Source organism: Podarcis pityusensis (genome assembly GCF_964106645.2).
Source record: "Podarcis pityusensis genome assembly, chromosome: 2".
NCBI lineage: Eukaryota > Metazoa > Chordata > Lepidosauria > Squamata > Lacertidae > Podarcis > Podarcis pityusensis.
The window spans coordinates 99,009,460-99,026,219 of NC_138029.1; the positions used below are offsets into that span (position 1 = coordinate 99,009,460).

Here is a 16,760-nt window from a genome sequence, read left to right on the forward strand (position 1 = left end):
ATGCACAGATTGTTAATGATTAACAGCTATGATTGTCATAATGAGGTAGGCCCCACCTAGCGTGAAGTAAAAAAATTTTAAAAGTCACAGTCAAAATGTATAAATGGTACAATAATTATTTATGTTTCTTCTTTAGGAAGTAAAGATTCTCAAAGAAGATCTAGCAACTGGATTGAACAGTAATGAAACCGCTGAATTACTAAAGGAGAAAGATGAACAAATTAAAGGATTAATGGAGGAAGGTGGGTATTAGTTTTCTTAAAAACAGTTCCTGGGAAACTAGCTACATATGTTACTTCAAATGTCTGGTCACTTTAAATTTATTCTATAAGAAATACTTTTCGACTACAGTCCTTACTGGAAAGGGAAGAATAGATTTCCCTCTTCAAATCTATCTTTTCAACAAGCAATTTAGGGTGTGAAAATTTTAATGGCTTGTGAAAGGGTAAAGCTAGGTGTGTGTAGCCCTCCAGAAAGGTGGAATAGCAAGGCTTTAGCCCTGAGTTACACAAACCAGTTGATGTGCATCTTAGACTTGACAGCTGCTTCTGAGATACAGTCCTACCTTGGTTCCTGAACAGAATCTGTTCCGGAAGTCCATTCGACTTCTGAAAACTAAGGTGCATCTTCTGATTGGCTGCAGGAGCTTCCTGCACTCAATCGGAAGCTGTGTCGGACGTTTGGGTTTCAAAAAACGTTCGCAAACTGGAACACTCACTTCCGGGTTTGTGGCGTTTGGGAGCCAAAACGTTTGAGTCACAAGGCGTTCGAGAACCAAGGTACGACTGTACAGTGTTAACCCTAGGCTCAGTTGCAACTAAATTTTCCTATCATGCTGTTTCTACAAGAGCAATGTTAAAAGGAGAAGCAAGCTTCAATCATATATTCAGAGAACAAGTCTGTATTGTTGCCCACTTGAGGCTGTCCTAGCCTAGTGAGACAAACATGACCAGGAAGGAGCGACGGTGAACCTCTGGTTCAGCAGGCCATTCCCCCTACCCTCCTCCTTTGTAGGTGGGAGGACTTCAGCAGTGTTTAGTTTCAGTTTCATAACAAGCCAGACTCAGACCATGGTTTAAGAAGATGACTTCTTTAAATGAACCATAGAGTTAAGTTACAATCACTGGTCTGGATGACATAATGTGCTAGAATTCAGGGAAACTCAGAAGTGAATGCCAAAGTCTTCCTGGCTTCATGTCTAGGTAAATCATGGTTTAGCGTGATGTGTGAATGCTGCTTATGTGTGCTTTAGAGCATTTGTGGTAGCTTTGGATCCTGCCCATTTTTATTTTTATTTTACACAAGCTTTGGTACACTACACCTGTTATATTTTCATAGGCTCCAAGTTGGCTTCTGTGAACCAGAATGGGGACATAGGCTTTAAATCTGATCCATTGGGGCTCTTAATGTGTTTTCTGACTATCAGATTAGACAGCAAACACCTCTGCGGATACTGTTGGATTTTTCTTTGCTCATAATGTTTATTAGGCAAAGGAATAAACAGAGATGCCTGCAAATCTTTGGATAAAAACTTTTAGTATCGCTTATGAATATATATTAAAAAATAAAAAATTGTTCAGTAGCACCTTAGAGACCAACTAAGTTTGTTCTTGGTATAAGCTTTTGTGTGCATGTACACTTCTTCAGAAACTTATTTTGGTCTCTAAGGTGCTACTGGACAATTATTTATTTTTTTTATATATTTCGGCTTCGTCAGACCAACACGGCTACCTACCTGAATTTATAAATATATGTTACTTCAAGATTGATGCATAGGGTTTGGGTCTTTAGTCTTACCTGATTATATGTATTCCAATTCACATGCCAGGGAAATTATGTACATGGCTTCAGGTCATTTTTATGATTATAGTCTTCATTGGTGATTAAGTTAGTTTACATGCCCATTCAAAGCCCATTTGCCCAAATAATTGGAGGTTAAAGAATCAGAATGTGAAGAGTCACAGTCCTATGTTAAATATGCATTTATCCCCGTTCACCAGATCTATCTTTCTTTCCAGGAGAAAAGCTTTCAAAACAACAGTTGCAAAATTCTAACATCATTAAGAAGCTAAGGGCAAAGGAAAAGGAAAGAGAAAAAACAAATACAAAGCAAAATAAAAAGATTACGGAATTAGAAGAAGAGTTACAGCATTTGAAACAGGTTGGGTAAATTTTTAGACATGGCCTTGGAACGGTTTGCATGTCTTTTATCTATGTATCAATTCACTTATTATTATTTTTTAAAATGTGTAACCTGCCTCTTAAGAATCAAGCAGGCTTACAACAGGATTTTTTTTAACCTAGTAAAATATAAAGCCATAGTGCTCAAAGAGCAAAATAGCTCTGAATCTTATCGTGAAAGCCTCGCCACAGCCTTGTGGTCAAAGCTCTGCTTCTTGCAGCAGATGTATTCAGCTTATGTAGTGAGGGCACATGGAGTTGGGACTGTTCCATAGAGCATAGTTTACCATGTTTCCCTCATGGGAAGAAGCAGTATTGGGTATATAAAGAAATCTCTCTTTAAGGGTGAGAACCAGCCCCCTTGAATTGTGCCTGGAGGAAAACTGATAGCTGTTGCTGGTTTTATTGCTCCTTCTATCTGCTCTTTTAGTTATTCAGTGGTTTCATTTTCCTTCTTTGCATTCTTGGAAGCTTCAACTGAAAGGCTGCTTAAAATTTTTTTAAAATGAATAGAACCAGTTGAATGTGTACTATGAAGAGGCAGAAATTTTGCATTAGTTGAAGCTTTCTTGACAATGGTTGCTAATTACGATGGCTAAGGCAGCGTGCATCTGAATAACAGTTGCTGAGGTCATAAGTAGGTGAGTGCTATCACACTCAAGGCCTGAAGGGGGCTTCATATGGACATCCGCTTGGCCAATGAGAGAACAGAATTCCCAACTAGATGGGCCTTTTGCCTGATCTAACAAGGTTCTTATGACAATAAACACACATGAAAATGTCATGGGACTGTATCCAATTTTAGCTTTGCATTAGTGAAAGCACCACTGCTAGTGCAAGGCAGGGCCACCATTTTCATCAATCTTCCTCTCACTAACTACAGCCCTCTGTGTCATATCACACACTGTTCCAGAGGGCCCCCAACCCTCAGAAGACACTTTTGGGGTGCACAGAAGGCTGCACTGAGTAAGAGCGGTCAGCAAAACACAGGAGTCCTGCCTTGCACAAACAGAGGTTCTTGTATTATTGCAAAGCCACTACTGAATACAACCCATGGACCAGAAATAGACTGATTCATCCATTCTTAACTGCAGCGCGCAGTTTGGTAGCAAAGTCCACTAACTTCAACACTGTCACTGCAAATGTGTGCCCATTTCAGATGCCAAAAAAGTGAATGTAAAGGCACAGAGACACACAATCAGGTTTAACCTTCTTTGTTAGCGTAATGATATTTTCTGTAAAACTTTCTGTGAAGCTTCTGAATGATTTTCCTTCATTGCTTATATTTTTCCTTAGTCTAGCTTTTGATAAAGGTAGCAGCTGTTTTCTGTGCAGAGTGATTTTTAAAGCTCTGTAAAGAGAAGTTAAGCAATAGGTTGTGATGCCTTTTCATTGTAACAGGTGTTGGATGGCAAAGAAGAAGTTGAAAAGCAGCACAGGGAGAGCATCAAGCAGCTAAGCAGTGTGGTTGAACGGCAAGAGAAGGATATTACCAGACTCCAGACGGATCTTGAGGATCTTGAAGAGAAGAACCGAAGTGTGCAGGCAGCTCTTGATAGTGCATACAAGTAAGGCAATGTCCATAAAAATGGACAAGAACAGATATTTGTTGTGCCTAGAAGACAACATTCTCTTTTAGGTTCCCCCAGTATTTGCAATACTGTGCATTTTGTTTTCCTGATGGATTTTAAAATACATAAATATAGGATGGTGTTCAACTAAGTTTTACTCAAGAATAGACTTATTAAAATGAATGGACTTAGTCATGTCCATCAATTTCACTGCATGTTGTTGTTGTTTAGTCGTGTCTGACTCTTTGTGACCCCATGGACCAGAGCACGCCAGGCACTCCTGTCTTCCACTGCCTGCCGCAGTTTGGTCAAACTCACGCTGGTAGCTTCAAGAACACTATCCAACCATCTCATCCTCTGTCGTCCCCTTCTCCTTGTGCCCTCCATCTTTCCCAACATCAGGGTCTTTTCCAGGGAGTCTTCTCTTCTCATGAGGTGGCCAAAGTATTGGAGCCTCAGCTTCAGGATCTGTCCTTCCAGTGAGCACTCAGGGCTGATTTCCTTAAGAATGGATAGGTTTGATCTTCTTGCAGTCCATGGGACTCTTGAGTCTCCTCCAGCACCAGAATTCAAAAGCATCAATTCTTTGGCGATCAGCCTTCTTTATGGTCCAGCTTTCACTTCCATACATTCAATGCATACCTACGTTTAAAATACATATTTTTCACAGGGAACTTGCAGATCTTCATAGAGCCAATGCTGCGAAAGACTGCGAGGCTCAAGAAGCAGCATTAAGCCATGAACTGAAAGTGAAGGAGCAGCTGGGCTTAGCTCTAGAGAAGGCCCAAGAGGAGGCTCGCCAGCAACAAGAGGCTTTAGCAATTCAGGTCAGTGTTGGGTACAACTAAAGTTTGCAAGTGTTTTTCTTTTGCTAGTTGTATATGTTGTAATGCTTTCATGTCATAGCAGTGCAGCCTGAAAACCACATTGTAAGTCATTCGCAGAAAAATCTAATTCAACATGTACTTGGCATAATTACAAGTAGGAGTGAATGAAGCAGAGGGACATGCTTTAAAATTACATAGAAAGCCACTGAAATGCTGCAAATCTTAAGGGGAAATTAAAAGGGTATTAGCTTACTTCTCATTTATCATTACTAGGGCACTAGATTTGAAGTACGGTTTTTTTCGCTCTATAAGACTCTATAGTCTTTAGAGCTCTATAGTTTTTAGAGGAGAAAACAAGACAAAATATTATTCTGAATCAAATGTTGTTGAAAAGTTTTTTTGCGGCTATCCCTGAAGCCAGAACAGCAAGGGGGTTTGCTGCACAGCTCTCCCTCTTGCTGTTCTGGCTTCAGTGATAGCTGCGCAGCCTGCATTCGCTCCATAAGATGCACACACATTTCCCCTTACTTTTAGGAGGGGGAAAGTGTGTCTTATAGAGGGGGAAATACGGTATTTGAAACAGGATGCACTTGCTTTTTGTGCTGCAGCTACAGCATAGTGGTAAAGTAATGATGATAACTCCTTAAGCAACCTAATGGTGTTCTGGGTATGATAGTCAGAATTATAGGAGGTGCCAGCTGCTGTTGATACATGATAAAAGGCCCGTGGAGTGTTAGATCTGCATATTCAATTCGGCATACTGTATTTGTATCCCTGTGTTGCAGGTGACAGACTTGAGAGTGGCCCTGCAACGTGCAGAACAACAAACGGCTAGAAAGGAGGATTATTTGCGCCAGGAAATTAGTGAACTTCAGCAGGTACTCTGGCAGATTGTTCTCTGAGATCTTTTTTTGCCTCTTACAAATGCTAGGAAAAAATTGTTTTCTAATTCACGAACAGTTGACTGTTGATCCTCCTTCCAGTGATCCATAACAGAACATTTTAAAAGGGAGCACATGGCTACTTTTAATTTGGGCAGAGAATTAGAAACAGGCATGCTCTACTGAACATTCAAGATTTATCAATCAGTTTGGACTTTTTGGATTTCCAGTTTCAATAACAAGCAGTGTGTGCCTACTGTATTTAGCAAAGCAACAAATATCTCCGTGGTTTGGACTTGTGCAGAGCCTTGATAGTCTTGCCAGTGGCCAGCAGGTGGGGCTTAGTCCCATAGATAACATTAACGAAAACTTTTCAGTAAACGGAGGACGTGGCACAATACTGTATTTGCCTGAATAGGGATAAAGCTTCAGATGGTTCTGTTCATGGTATTTTAGGGCTTAAAGTAGTGCTTACCCAATTTATAATTTCAGAGACTTCAGGAAGCAGAGACTCGCAACCAGGAGCTGAGTCAAAGTGTTACATCTGCTACAAGGCCCCTGCTCCGACAGATAGAAAACCTGCAAGCAACCTTGGGAGCACAGACCTTGTCATGGGAGAAGTTAGAGAAGAATCTCTCTGATAGGCTTGGTAAGGCAAAAGTTGTTGGTCAGTGGGATTTTTTGCGGGGGAGGGGATGAGTCTCAAGAACTTCCATGCATAGCACAAAATTAATGGATATGAATGGGAACTCATGATTATGCAGGCACACACACACAGAGAGAGAATAGGAGATACAGGCATGTATCTGGAATATGTGTTCTGATGGTGCGTCTAACGATTTGGCAGGGATCCACAGAAGCCTATGTGTGACCAGAAAACACTAAAGCACAGTTCCATGTAGTTCTGATTTTGCTTCTCTGGTTACAGCTTCTTCTGATCCCAACCCAAGTGGGTGGGAAACTAGCCTGACTGGGTACCATTGATCTCCTGTGCAGTCTGTATCTGAATCTGGCTCAGTTTATTCCTCACCCCCTCCTCGATCTTCCTTAGAATGGGAAAACAACCTAGGCAGTGATCTAGCCAGCTGCAAAGAGTCACCCTCTCAAGGGAAGGCTGGCTGGATGAGGGCACGGTGTGAAAAGCCTGGGGTGAGGACCGTGCTGAAGGAGCAACAGAAAGGTTATATATTGAGAACAGTTACAATACGTCCGAAAAGTGGGAGGAAAAAGAGAATTGAGACGGTTTCGCCTTGGAAGAGGGTGGGTGGGAAGGAAGTGGTGTGTTTTTGCTGGACGTGAAGCCATACTTAGGCTGTATTCTCACTCCCTGCATTTCCAGCCAGTGTCTAAAGGCAACCATCTTTGCCTTAAATCCATAGTCCTTTGCATGTGACATACCTAAGAGCCATGTTCGATATATACATGCATTTAATGTGATAATAGCTTTGGGGAAGAGGTCATAAAGTTACCAGAGGCTACACTCCCCTCCTAAGAACACAAGAAGAGCCTGATGGATCAGACTGATGACCTATCTAGTCCAGCATTCTCACAATGGCCAACCAGAAGCCTGTGGGAAAGCAGCAAGCAGAACATGAGCACCCTCCTGTGGTTTCTAGCAACTAGTATTCGGAAGCATTGCTGTCTCCAGCTCTGGAGGCAGAGCATGGCCATCCATCATGGCTAGTATCCACTGATACCCCTCTCCTCCATAAATTTGTAAATTCTAACTAGTAATGTTCTCTTACTGTTAGGGGAATCTCAGACTGCCTTGGCAGCACAGGCTGAAAGAGAACGCGCTGCTACAGAGGAACTTCTTGCCAATAAAATCCAGCTTTCTTCCACTGAGTCCCAAAATAGCCTCCTAAGGCAAGAAAATACCCGCCTTCAAGCGCAGCTCGAGACAGAGAAAGCCAGGCTTAAGAAACTAGAAAATGAAAACAATCGGTAAATTGCTTCTAAAGTTTACAACAATTTCTCTGAAAGCGTACAACATGGTTGAAATAGCTAGGTGGGGTGTAATGAACAATGCTGCTTAAAAAAATTAAGACTTCTTTAACTCTATAGTTTATTCTATTTTTTGTGCCACTTGTATGGCCGCTCAGTAATATTGTTTTCTTAGTGTCTCAGATGCTTTCAGGACACATGTATTCTATTGGGAGCATTTTTCCTAATGCCTTAGAAAGCAGAAAAAGTGACAACGTATACTGCAGGCATGAGAAACCTGTGGCTTGTCGGATGTTCTTGGACTTGCAGCTGCCATTAGCCGCAGCCAGATTGGCCTGTTTTCCATTTTGCAAGTTCTTTATAATCTTGACTGCCAGATACAATACAGTGATATCTCGGTATCTGAACGAAATCCATTCCAAAAGCCCATTCGGTTTCCAAAACGTTCAAAAACCGAGGCGCGGCTTCCCATTGGTTACAAGGGCTTCTTGCACTCAGTGGAAGCTGTGTTGCACGTTTGGGTTCCGAAAAACGTTTGAAAATGGAAGCATTTACTTCTGGGTTTTTGGTGTTTGAGAACCAAAACATATGAGAACAGAGGAGTTTGGGAACTGAGGTTCCACTGTAGTAAATCTCTCATGCTACTTCAGTGCATTTATTTCATTTTATTTTTATTTCATATTTATTTTCATTTCATTTATTCAAGTTTTTTTTAATTGAAATTAGTACAAACAAAGCTATATAATAAAAATAGTAGAAGTACAAAAACAGTATGTTTATAATAAGATCCCTCCTCCTATTTACTGAGATTGTACATGTGTTTTCTTGCTCTTGGCGCAGGTATGAAGTTGAGCTGGAAAACCTTAAAGAAGAGTATGTGAAAACTGTTGGAGAGGCAAAGAAAGAAAAGGTTTTGATATATTCTTTGATAATAACATTGCTTTCGCAAATAAGATTTCTCAGTGAATAACTACATCTTTTTTTGTTTTCTGAAGACACTGTTAGCTACTCAGCTGGAAATGGAGAAAATGAAAGTTGAGCAGGAAAAGAAGAAAGCAATTTTTGTACAAGAAACTGCAAGAGAAAAGGTGCTTGTTCATGTTAACCACTTTCCATAGTTCTTGGAGACGAAGCAAGCCTTAAATGAGCACACAAAGCAGTTGTCAGGCAAGATGGTAGCTTTCTGGGATCTTCATTTCTGTGTTCCACTCTTGATAGTGCCATACACTATATACAATATAAATTCTGGTTTAGTTGTCTGTAATAACAACACAACTGTTGTTGTTATTATTTGTATACCACCCTGCACCCAAAGATCCCAGGGTGGTTCACAATAGAAATTGTCATGACAGTGGGCCACAACCTCTTATTTTGTGGGCTTTATACTTCCTTCTGGGGCCTTAAGTCACACTGCCCTTAAGTCACACTGAGAGCCAGTGTGGTGTAGTGGTTAAGAGCAGTGGACTCGTAATCTGGTGAACCAGGTTCACGTCTCCGCTCCTCCACATGCAGCTGCTGGGTGACCTTGGGCTAGTCACACTTCTTTGAAGTCTTTCAGCCCCACTCACCTCACAGAGTGTTTGTTGTGGGAGAGGAAGGGAAAGGAGAATGTTAGCCGCTTTGAGACTCCTTAAGGGGAGTGATAAAGTGGGATATCAAATCCAAACTCTTGTTCTTCTGCCCTGAACCTTCTCTTTCCCTTGGGTTTCCCATTGGCCTTCAATCCTGAGAATATTCCCTCATTTTAGTTCGCTCTTGGACACCTTTGGGGATGCTCCATTTGTTTGTACTTCACTTGAGGATACTGAAGAAGTCTTTATGTTACATATACAATGTAAATTCCTACACTGACAAAAAATAGCAAGCATGCTGCTCTTTCATCAGCAGTGTGTCCGATGCTAACATGACATTAGGGTTTCATTCTGCTCTGTGTGATTACTAAATGAAGTTACTTTGCTTCAAATAATCAGCAAGTTCTGTAGATGATGTGACTTTGGAAGCTGAAGGGGCAGAGTAAGCAGTGCTATCAAGTCCATTTTGTTGCTTAATTTATTGACGTTACAAGTGAATTGGAGATCTTGTGTTTGTCATGTTTTCGTCATCATCTTAGTGAGTATTTCAAAGTAGGTAAATTCTTTGCACTAATATTGCTCTTCTCTTTGGATATTGTACATTTTCTCTTAGGAGCGTAAATTATACACTTCATCAACAATGGAAACTGTCTCAAGCACTCCAACTCTGTCACGTTCAAGCTCAATAAGTGGGGTTGATATGGCAGGACTCCAGGCATCCTTTGTATCCCAGGTATTGTTCCATGTATCATTTGACCTTTATTTGCTCCTTCAGTGTCTTTTTTTATTAATATAATTGTGCTGTCTTAATTGTTTTCTTGAATCCAGCAAAACCTCACTGTTACAATGAGAGCAGGTAGTTTGAAGTAGTTTCACCAGTTCATGTGACGCTATAGGGCAACACATAGAAGGTTAAATATTTTATATTTGCTGGTAATTAGGAAATTAACTATGGGACGCGGGTGGTGCTGTGAGTTAAACCACAGAGCCTAGGACTTGCCAATCAGAAGGTCGGCGGTTCAAATCCCCGTGACGGGGTGAGCTCCCGTTGCTCGGTCCCTGCTCCTGCCAACCTAGCAGTTCGAAAGCACGTCAAAGTGCAAGTAGATAAATAGGTACCGCTCCGGCGGGAAGCTAAAGGGCGTTTCCGTACGCTGCTATGGTTCACCAGAACCGACTTAGTCATGCTGGCCACATGACCCGGAAGCTGTACGCTGGCTCCCTCGGCCAGTAAAGAGAGATGAGTGCCGCAACCCCAGAGTCGGTCACGCCTGGACCTCATGGTCAGGGGTCCCTTTACCTTTACCTTTACCTTAGGAAATTAACTTGCTTCTCTTTGCCTATGTGGTACGTTTTGGCTCTCAAGAAGAAATTCCACCTTGGATGAAATCTGATGAGAGCTTAACTGACAGGTCTTGGGTATAGCCTTTTATCAATATCAGAAGATGAAATGATTTAAATGTGGTATTTTCTTTCTGGAACATTACTTCTACAAACCACTATATATATATATATATATTTGCAGAAAAAAATTGCAAAGACCATTTTTTAAATATATACATGAAATGCTTTCCAAACAGTTCAGTCCTCACAGCAACCTTGTGATGGTGATTAGGATGCTAGATATTGAATGGCCAGGGGTTATCACATGGCTGAGCATGATTTTGAATCCACTTCTTAATCCACCATACCAAACTGGCTGTCTTCACTTGTTTTTGCAAGCGCTGTTTAAACATAAAAAAAGTTAACATTCTAGTGTCAATCTTGAAAGTTGTATCATTCTTTAGGTACAAAATAATAATTTGCATGCTGTTAAGTATTCAATTCCATGGGTGTATCTCAATTTTTATTGCAGGATGACCAACATGATCATTCCTTTGGTTCAGCGTCTACAAGTGGGAACAATCTATACGATGCAATGAGAATGGGAGCAGGCTCAAGCATTATTGAAAACCTGCAGTCACAATTAAAATTGCGAGAGGGCGAGATTTCTCACCTACAGGTAACCTGTGTTGACCTGTGTGTCTAAACATAAGTAGGAATAGGTGTTCCATATGTGTGATGTACATACTTGATAGACAGATGTGATCAGTTCATTTTTATGGGCTTGTTTTGCCAGAGTTCAGTCTTCGGCCTAATACATCCAGTATTGTCAGTCCATTGGGGGATCCCCCCAGAGCAAATTCTAGAGGGTTCCCCAACCTCCCAAAAAATTGGGGGCATACCAGGGCTAGCAACAGGATGAGAGGAGCCCGGAAAAGTCTTGTGTGAACACAGACACTTTGATCGCTGTTGAACAAATTATAGAAACATTTTAGTGGGCAGTTTCAACATGTGGCACGGTGAGAAAGATACAGTGCAGTGTTTCTCTCCATCTGCTGTAATACTGCAGTAATTTGTAGGAAGTAACTACTGTAAGCGGTTAGCTACCATAATAGGTGTTCTTAAGTTCTTCCATTTTTCAGGCTCATGAGCTGCTGTAATACCTTCTAGTTAGCAGAGGGAGCAGCAGAGTTTCAATTCTCTTATTTTGTCCTCTGAATCCAAATGCTTGTGTATTGATGCTACATCAGAACAAGAGATGGAACTTCGTAATTTATTGTAGGCACACAATAAATGTATATGCCACAGTTATAATTTGAAACCTTGTGTCGGTTTTGCTTTGTAGGAATGGTTTACCTGAATCCCTTCATTTTATTTATTTATTTAAACGAATATATTTATTTATTTTATTTTATACTTCATGCTCAAAGTGGCTGACAACAAAGAAACGGGGTGCGTTTCAAACAAACACTACAAAACCAGTTTCACAATAACGTAGCAAAACAGCAACATAGCAACCATTTCATAACAACGTAACAAAACAAGGGCAAGAATAGTAACACAAAAAATACACAATAGTATAAAATAAAGCAACATGCAGCATCCAATGGCAAAAATAACAAGTGAGCTTCACAGTTTTACCTTAGCCCTAGAAACATCTGTTCCATGATGTTGCTCACAGTCCCTCTTCTGCAGCAGCTTCTTATAAGGCTTTCAAGGGGTGGGGTAGCTGGAAACCCCACTTCCATGCATTATTCCTGTGAATACCAGAATACTCGTAATATGGGACATAAGCTTGCAAGCTTAACACTCCTGGTTACTTTTAATGGAAACAGAATTAGTAACTTGGTAGAATTTTAACTGTCAAATGTTTGTTACCTTAGCTGGAAATCGGAAACCTTGAAAGAACTCGGTCAGTAATGGCAGAAGAGCTGGTAAAGCTGACAAATCAAAATGACGACTTAGAAGAAAAAGTGAAGGAGATTCCGAAGCTACGTGCACAGCTAAGGGTAGGTAGCTTGTTTCTACGATGATATCTGAAATGTATTCAGCAGCCTCTGTAAATATGTCCCTGCTGTACATGTAAAGTGAAATGCTTTATTACAAAGTACAGCGAAAAGCAGTGCTTGCATTCCTAAACATACTCACTAATGAATAATTTTCACTGAACACTACAAGAGTTACTTCTGAGTAAACCAGGTTAGGAACCTGCAGCTAATGCAAAATGCAGTTTCTAGGGTCCTTAATGGGACATGCAACTTTGCACATATTACACCAGTGTTGATTTTGACCTAAAAAGGCTTATGTGACTCAGGACCCGAATACCCCGCAATGATCTTTTGAGGCCCTTCTCTATGTGCCTTCTATGAAGGAGGGTGGCAATGCATGAATTGGCCTTTTTCGTGGCTTCCCATCTGCAGAATGCTCTCCCTGGTGTCGTCATTAACAGCTTTGGACACCAGGCTAAGGCTATCCTGTTTTACCAGGTTTTGGGTGGTTAATTTTGGATCATACCCTTGTATGATTCTTGCCTCTTTTGTGGTGCTCATCTTTTAGTGGGCTGGACTTCGATAGTACTGCTGGATGAACTTAGGGGAGCAGGTGAATGAACACTTCAATAAATTTTGTTTGCTTTATTTTGCTTCTTGCCAAAACTGATTTTAGCTGTTTCTGTATTTTATGTTGTTGAAAGTTGCCTTGAGAATTTTGTGTGTGTTTGTGAAGCGGCGAATAAATGCAGTAATTGTGTGTGGTTGGTATTGTTTTGGCTACATAAAGATTGGCATTCAGAGAATTGACTTTTCTTTTAGTATATTCTATCTTGACATTCTAAAAGGTGCCTTAACAGCTCTTTTGTAAATGTGGAGAGCAAGTCATCAACTATTGGGCTGTGTTGTTTCAGGATTTGGATCAGAGGTACAATACCATTCTCCAGATGTATGGTGAGAAAGCAGAGGAAGCAGAAGAACTGAGGTTGGACCTTGAAGATGTGAAAAATATGTACAAGACTCAGATTGATGAACTTCTAAAACAAAGGCATAGTTAATTATTGCTGATGTTGCAGCTTGCAAACGACGTTGCATTAAACTGTAGAAATGTTTATGTAAATGCAGATGAGTTGTAAAGAATTTGTACTATAGGATGATTATACTGTAGAGGGTTCGTACGTTGGCAAGAATGTTATGCTTTTGTGATGGCCAACTGTCAGCAATTAAATTATTTGTTAATATTTAAATTTTTATATCCATAGCTGAATGTTAATTAAAAGGCAGACCATCTTGTTGTCAATATAGTAAGTTGCAAATTAGTTTGCATAATGCTGATCATTCAGCAGCAGGAGCTTTTTTATTACAGTTGCCTCACGGGGATGTAGCTGAATAATTTCACTGACAGTTTTTCATGGCTATCCTAATGCTGATTCATTTCTATCAAAATTAATATTTGGCGGAAAAAATATATTGATTTTTAGAATATAAATACCAATAGCAAATAATTGCTACCTGAAACCCTGAAACACAAGGCTTAGAATGCCTTTTAAGACTTTTTTTAAAACAACCACCACCACCAATTAATATTTGGATTTATACTGTAGTGTCCTAACCAGGGTACTGGTGCCCACAAAGCCAGATAACTGCCTTTGCAGCCGACAATACAGGGTGACATTTAAAGTCTCAAAATCGGTATTGTATGGTAATAGCAACCAAGCTCCCTCCTATACAATAGATAACAATTCTACTGTTTCTTAAATGTTTGGCTGCATTCCAAAGCATAATCCACTGCCACATAGAAGTGGGCTGCCTAGCAGCTTTAATGGCTTTTAACTGTAGCAAAAGAAAAGAAGCAACATTTGCCTAAAAATCAGTAGTACTCTGGGGGATGAAAAGGAGCATGGTGTTTAAAAGTTTACATGTTGAAATGGTTGCACCTCTTCCTGTCATAGCCTAATTCTCACCATGTGTGTGAGTGCACTTTATTTTCAAAAGTGAATAAACTTGTTCCAGATGTTTCAAATGAACTCCAGTAGTTTAGAAACTATCTTTAGAAGGTGTTTGACAGAACATAAAAAAAGGAATAGCATCTTGAGTTGCCTTCCCAACTATTTAGCCTAAGCGAGACAGAAAACTCCCTGGTATCGTCCACATTCATAGGAGGACCTTTGCATTATTGTGCTTTCTTAAAGTCATACTTTGTATGACAGCTATAAAGGGCCATTTCTGTTAAACTGACCTTAAGCTGTATAAATGTTTAGGAAAAAATGTGGCATTGCTGCATTTATTTAGGATTTAAAAAGGTTTCCTCGCAGGAATTGAAATTTTCATAGCTGAATTTACATGAAATCTTTAGTCTGATAAATAGATAAAATTTATGCATCCTGTCATGTTGGTATACAAGACCTATTTTTCCTGAACCAATTCTCTACAGAGCTTTCATCAAGCATAAGGTACGTGGAAATTCTAAGATTTTATTTGATACTTTGACATAGTATCAACCACTTACCCTTAATTGCTTACCTTTGGTCCATGTCTATTTGGAAATCATGTGCTACAACCTCCTGAGATCATACCACTGTGTAATAGGAAAAGGGAGCCTTATACTCTTGGTCTACCTGAGGAAAGCTAGTGTGTCAGGGAGAAAGCTTCTACTGTAGGCTTTCCCTGACATATTAGGATTCTTCCTGATCCACTAATTTTCTGTGTGCACGATTTCTTTTTCTGCTACTTGGCGGAACATTTAATGAAGCAGTTTCTCACCTATATTCTGAACTGCTACATTATCAAGAGGATTGTATCACTTTAATGATGGATATTTAAAGCATGCAATAATCTTCCTGATAAGAGACTAAATGACAGTCTAGAGTGAGAATTCTTTGATTCAAAAAGAGGTTTGCATAATAGTTGATACTTACACAAAACAAGCAAATGATGGCTGCTGACAGCAGAACTTACCAAGTGTTATTTTCCAAGAAGGCACTGCATATTAGTACTTAAAGCCAATGCAAAATACAAATTGGAATGCTCCTGAAAACTCAATTTAAGACCCGAGAAACTTAAGTGCATGCTACTTTCATAATTTATATTTGGAATAAATTATCTCTGCATTTGAACTGGAGAATACAGCCCCTGACTAGAACTTAGGTGTTTGCACTGGGATCTTGCACCCAAAATTTTGCATCTTTTAGACCCCTTATCCACATGCTGCCTCTTCATGTTTAATACAAGTTTTGGTTATGTAGCCCATGTTCCACCATAAAACCTACAGATTTCCTTGTTCCTTTGCAGCCATTTATCAATTTACCAATTGATGACAATTGGAAAGTGGGGAAAAAATACTTTTTGCAAGTGAGGTCTGTGAAATTTAGGCTCTCAAACTCTTGAAACTCATATGCAGTTTTCAAAAGCAACCAGACACTGGACATTTGCTTGCTCAGGACTTCTGGAAGCGCACCTGTATATTCTCCCTCCCTAATCTGCCGACGTGCAAAAACTCTCTAAGCAGATGTGTGTGACTGTATTCATGTAAGTGAGAGCACTGGGCTTCACAATGTTGGTGTGGAAAGCAATACTGCAAGAGATAATTCCCTAGTGGACTGCAGAAGGAGACTTTGGTTTCTCAATGCATTGCTAGGCCCTCTTAATACTTTGTGGGAGTAAGTTAAGATCTCTAGTTAATAATTGGAAGAACGGTGCCGAAATCTTCATTTCAGCTGTGTTAATATGGTTTGCCCTCTTAAGAATTGTTACATTTTTATAAAGGGCTGTAAAGTAGTTTAAATAAAGTATGTAGATGAATAATGTCACGGGAGTTAAGCTGTTAATGTAATGTAAATAATTTAAATATGTTTGACTCTTGGCCTGAGTAAAGTATTTGAGTTACCAGTGTTTTATATTTTTCTTAAATACAAAAATGCATCCTGGTGGTTGAGATGTTGATAATAACAGCTTCCAAACAAAGAAGCAGTAGCAAAATGTAAAGTGAGTTCAACGCCTTGCAAGCCAATTTGCCAAAGGCGTCACCCAGCGGTGAGGATGTGATGTAATACATGAACACAGGTTCGCCCATATTAGAGCCAGACCTTGTTGGCATCTGCCTGTCTTGAGAGACAATGGAGTGCACCTCCGGGAGTGAAGTGAAATCACCGTGTTAGCAGCACCAAAGTGATCTCCCTGGGCTGCAAACCTGAGCAGTATGTATGGAGGTCCTGGGCTGCCCAGACAACAAGAAGACCCACCTCACCCCACCCGTCTTGCTGATGTGATCCAAAGGAAAGCAAAGAAATATGTTTGGTGCCAGCTTGGCTGCAGGAGTTGCCGGAAGTGAGGGCAATCAGCTGCCCTGTTCTCTTTCAGCATGAGGGGAAGGCAGCGCCTCGCAATCGGCTGCCCTGGTCTCCCTCACAGTGAGGGAAGACAGCTCAGATCAGCAGCGTTATCAGTTGAGATCATCGTTCAATATCGGAGGTGC

General features: G+C 40.3%; 1 protein-coding gene across 1 annotated transcript in view; it reads left to right on the forward strand.

Moving 5' to 3' along the window:
* The window catches only part of TMF1 (TATA element modulatory factor 1), a 23,135-nt gene extending 6,964 nt beyond the window's left edge, over positions 1-16,171 (forward strand). Inside the window, exons 4-16 of the mRNA XM_080995997.1 lie at positions 137-242; positions 2,019-2,161; positions 3,583-3,749; positions 4,423-4,579; positions 5,365-5,457; positions 5,953-6,109; positions 7,212-7,404; positions 8,245-8,314; positions 8,400-8,492; positions 9,589-9,708; positions 10,831-10,977; positions 12,182-12,307; positions 13,201-16,171. Of these exons, the coding sequence (XP_080852123.1) occupies positions 137-242; positions 2,019-2,161; positions 3,583-3,749; positions 4,423-4,579; positions 5,365-5,457; positions 5,953-6,109; positions 7,212-7,404; positions 8,245-8,314; positions 8,400-8,492; positions 9,589-9,708; positions 10,831-10,977; positions 12,182-12,307; positions 13,201-13,344 (1,716 nt within the window). The 3' untranslated portion in view covers positions 13,345-16,171. The remainder of the gene's footprint in view (positions 1-136; positions 243-2,018; positions 2,162-3,582; positions 3,750-4,422; positions 4,580-5,364; positions 5,458-5,952; positions 6,110-7,211; positions 7,405-8,244; positions 8,315-8,399; positions 8,493-9,588; positions 9,709-10,830; positions 10,978-12,181; positions 12,308-13,200) is intronic.
* Positions 16,172-16,760: the final 589 nt, after the last annotated feature.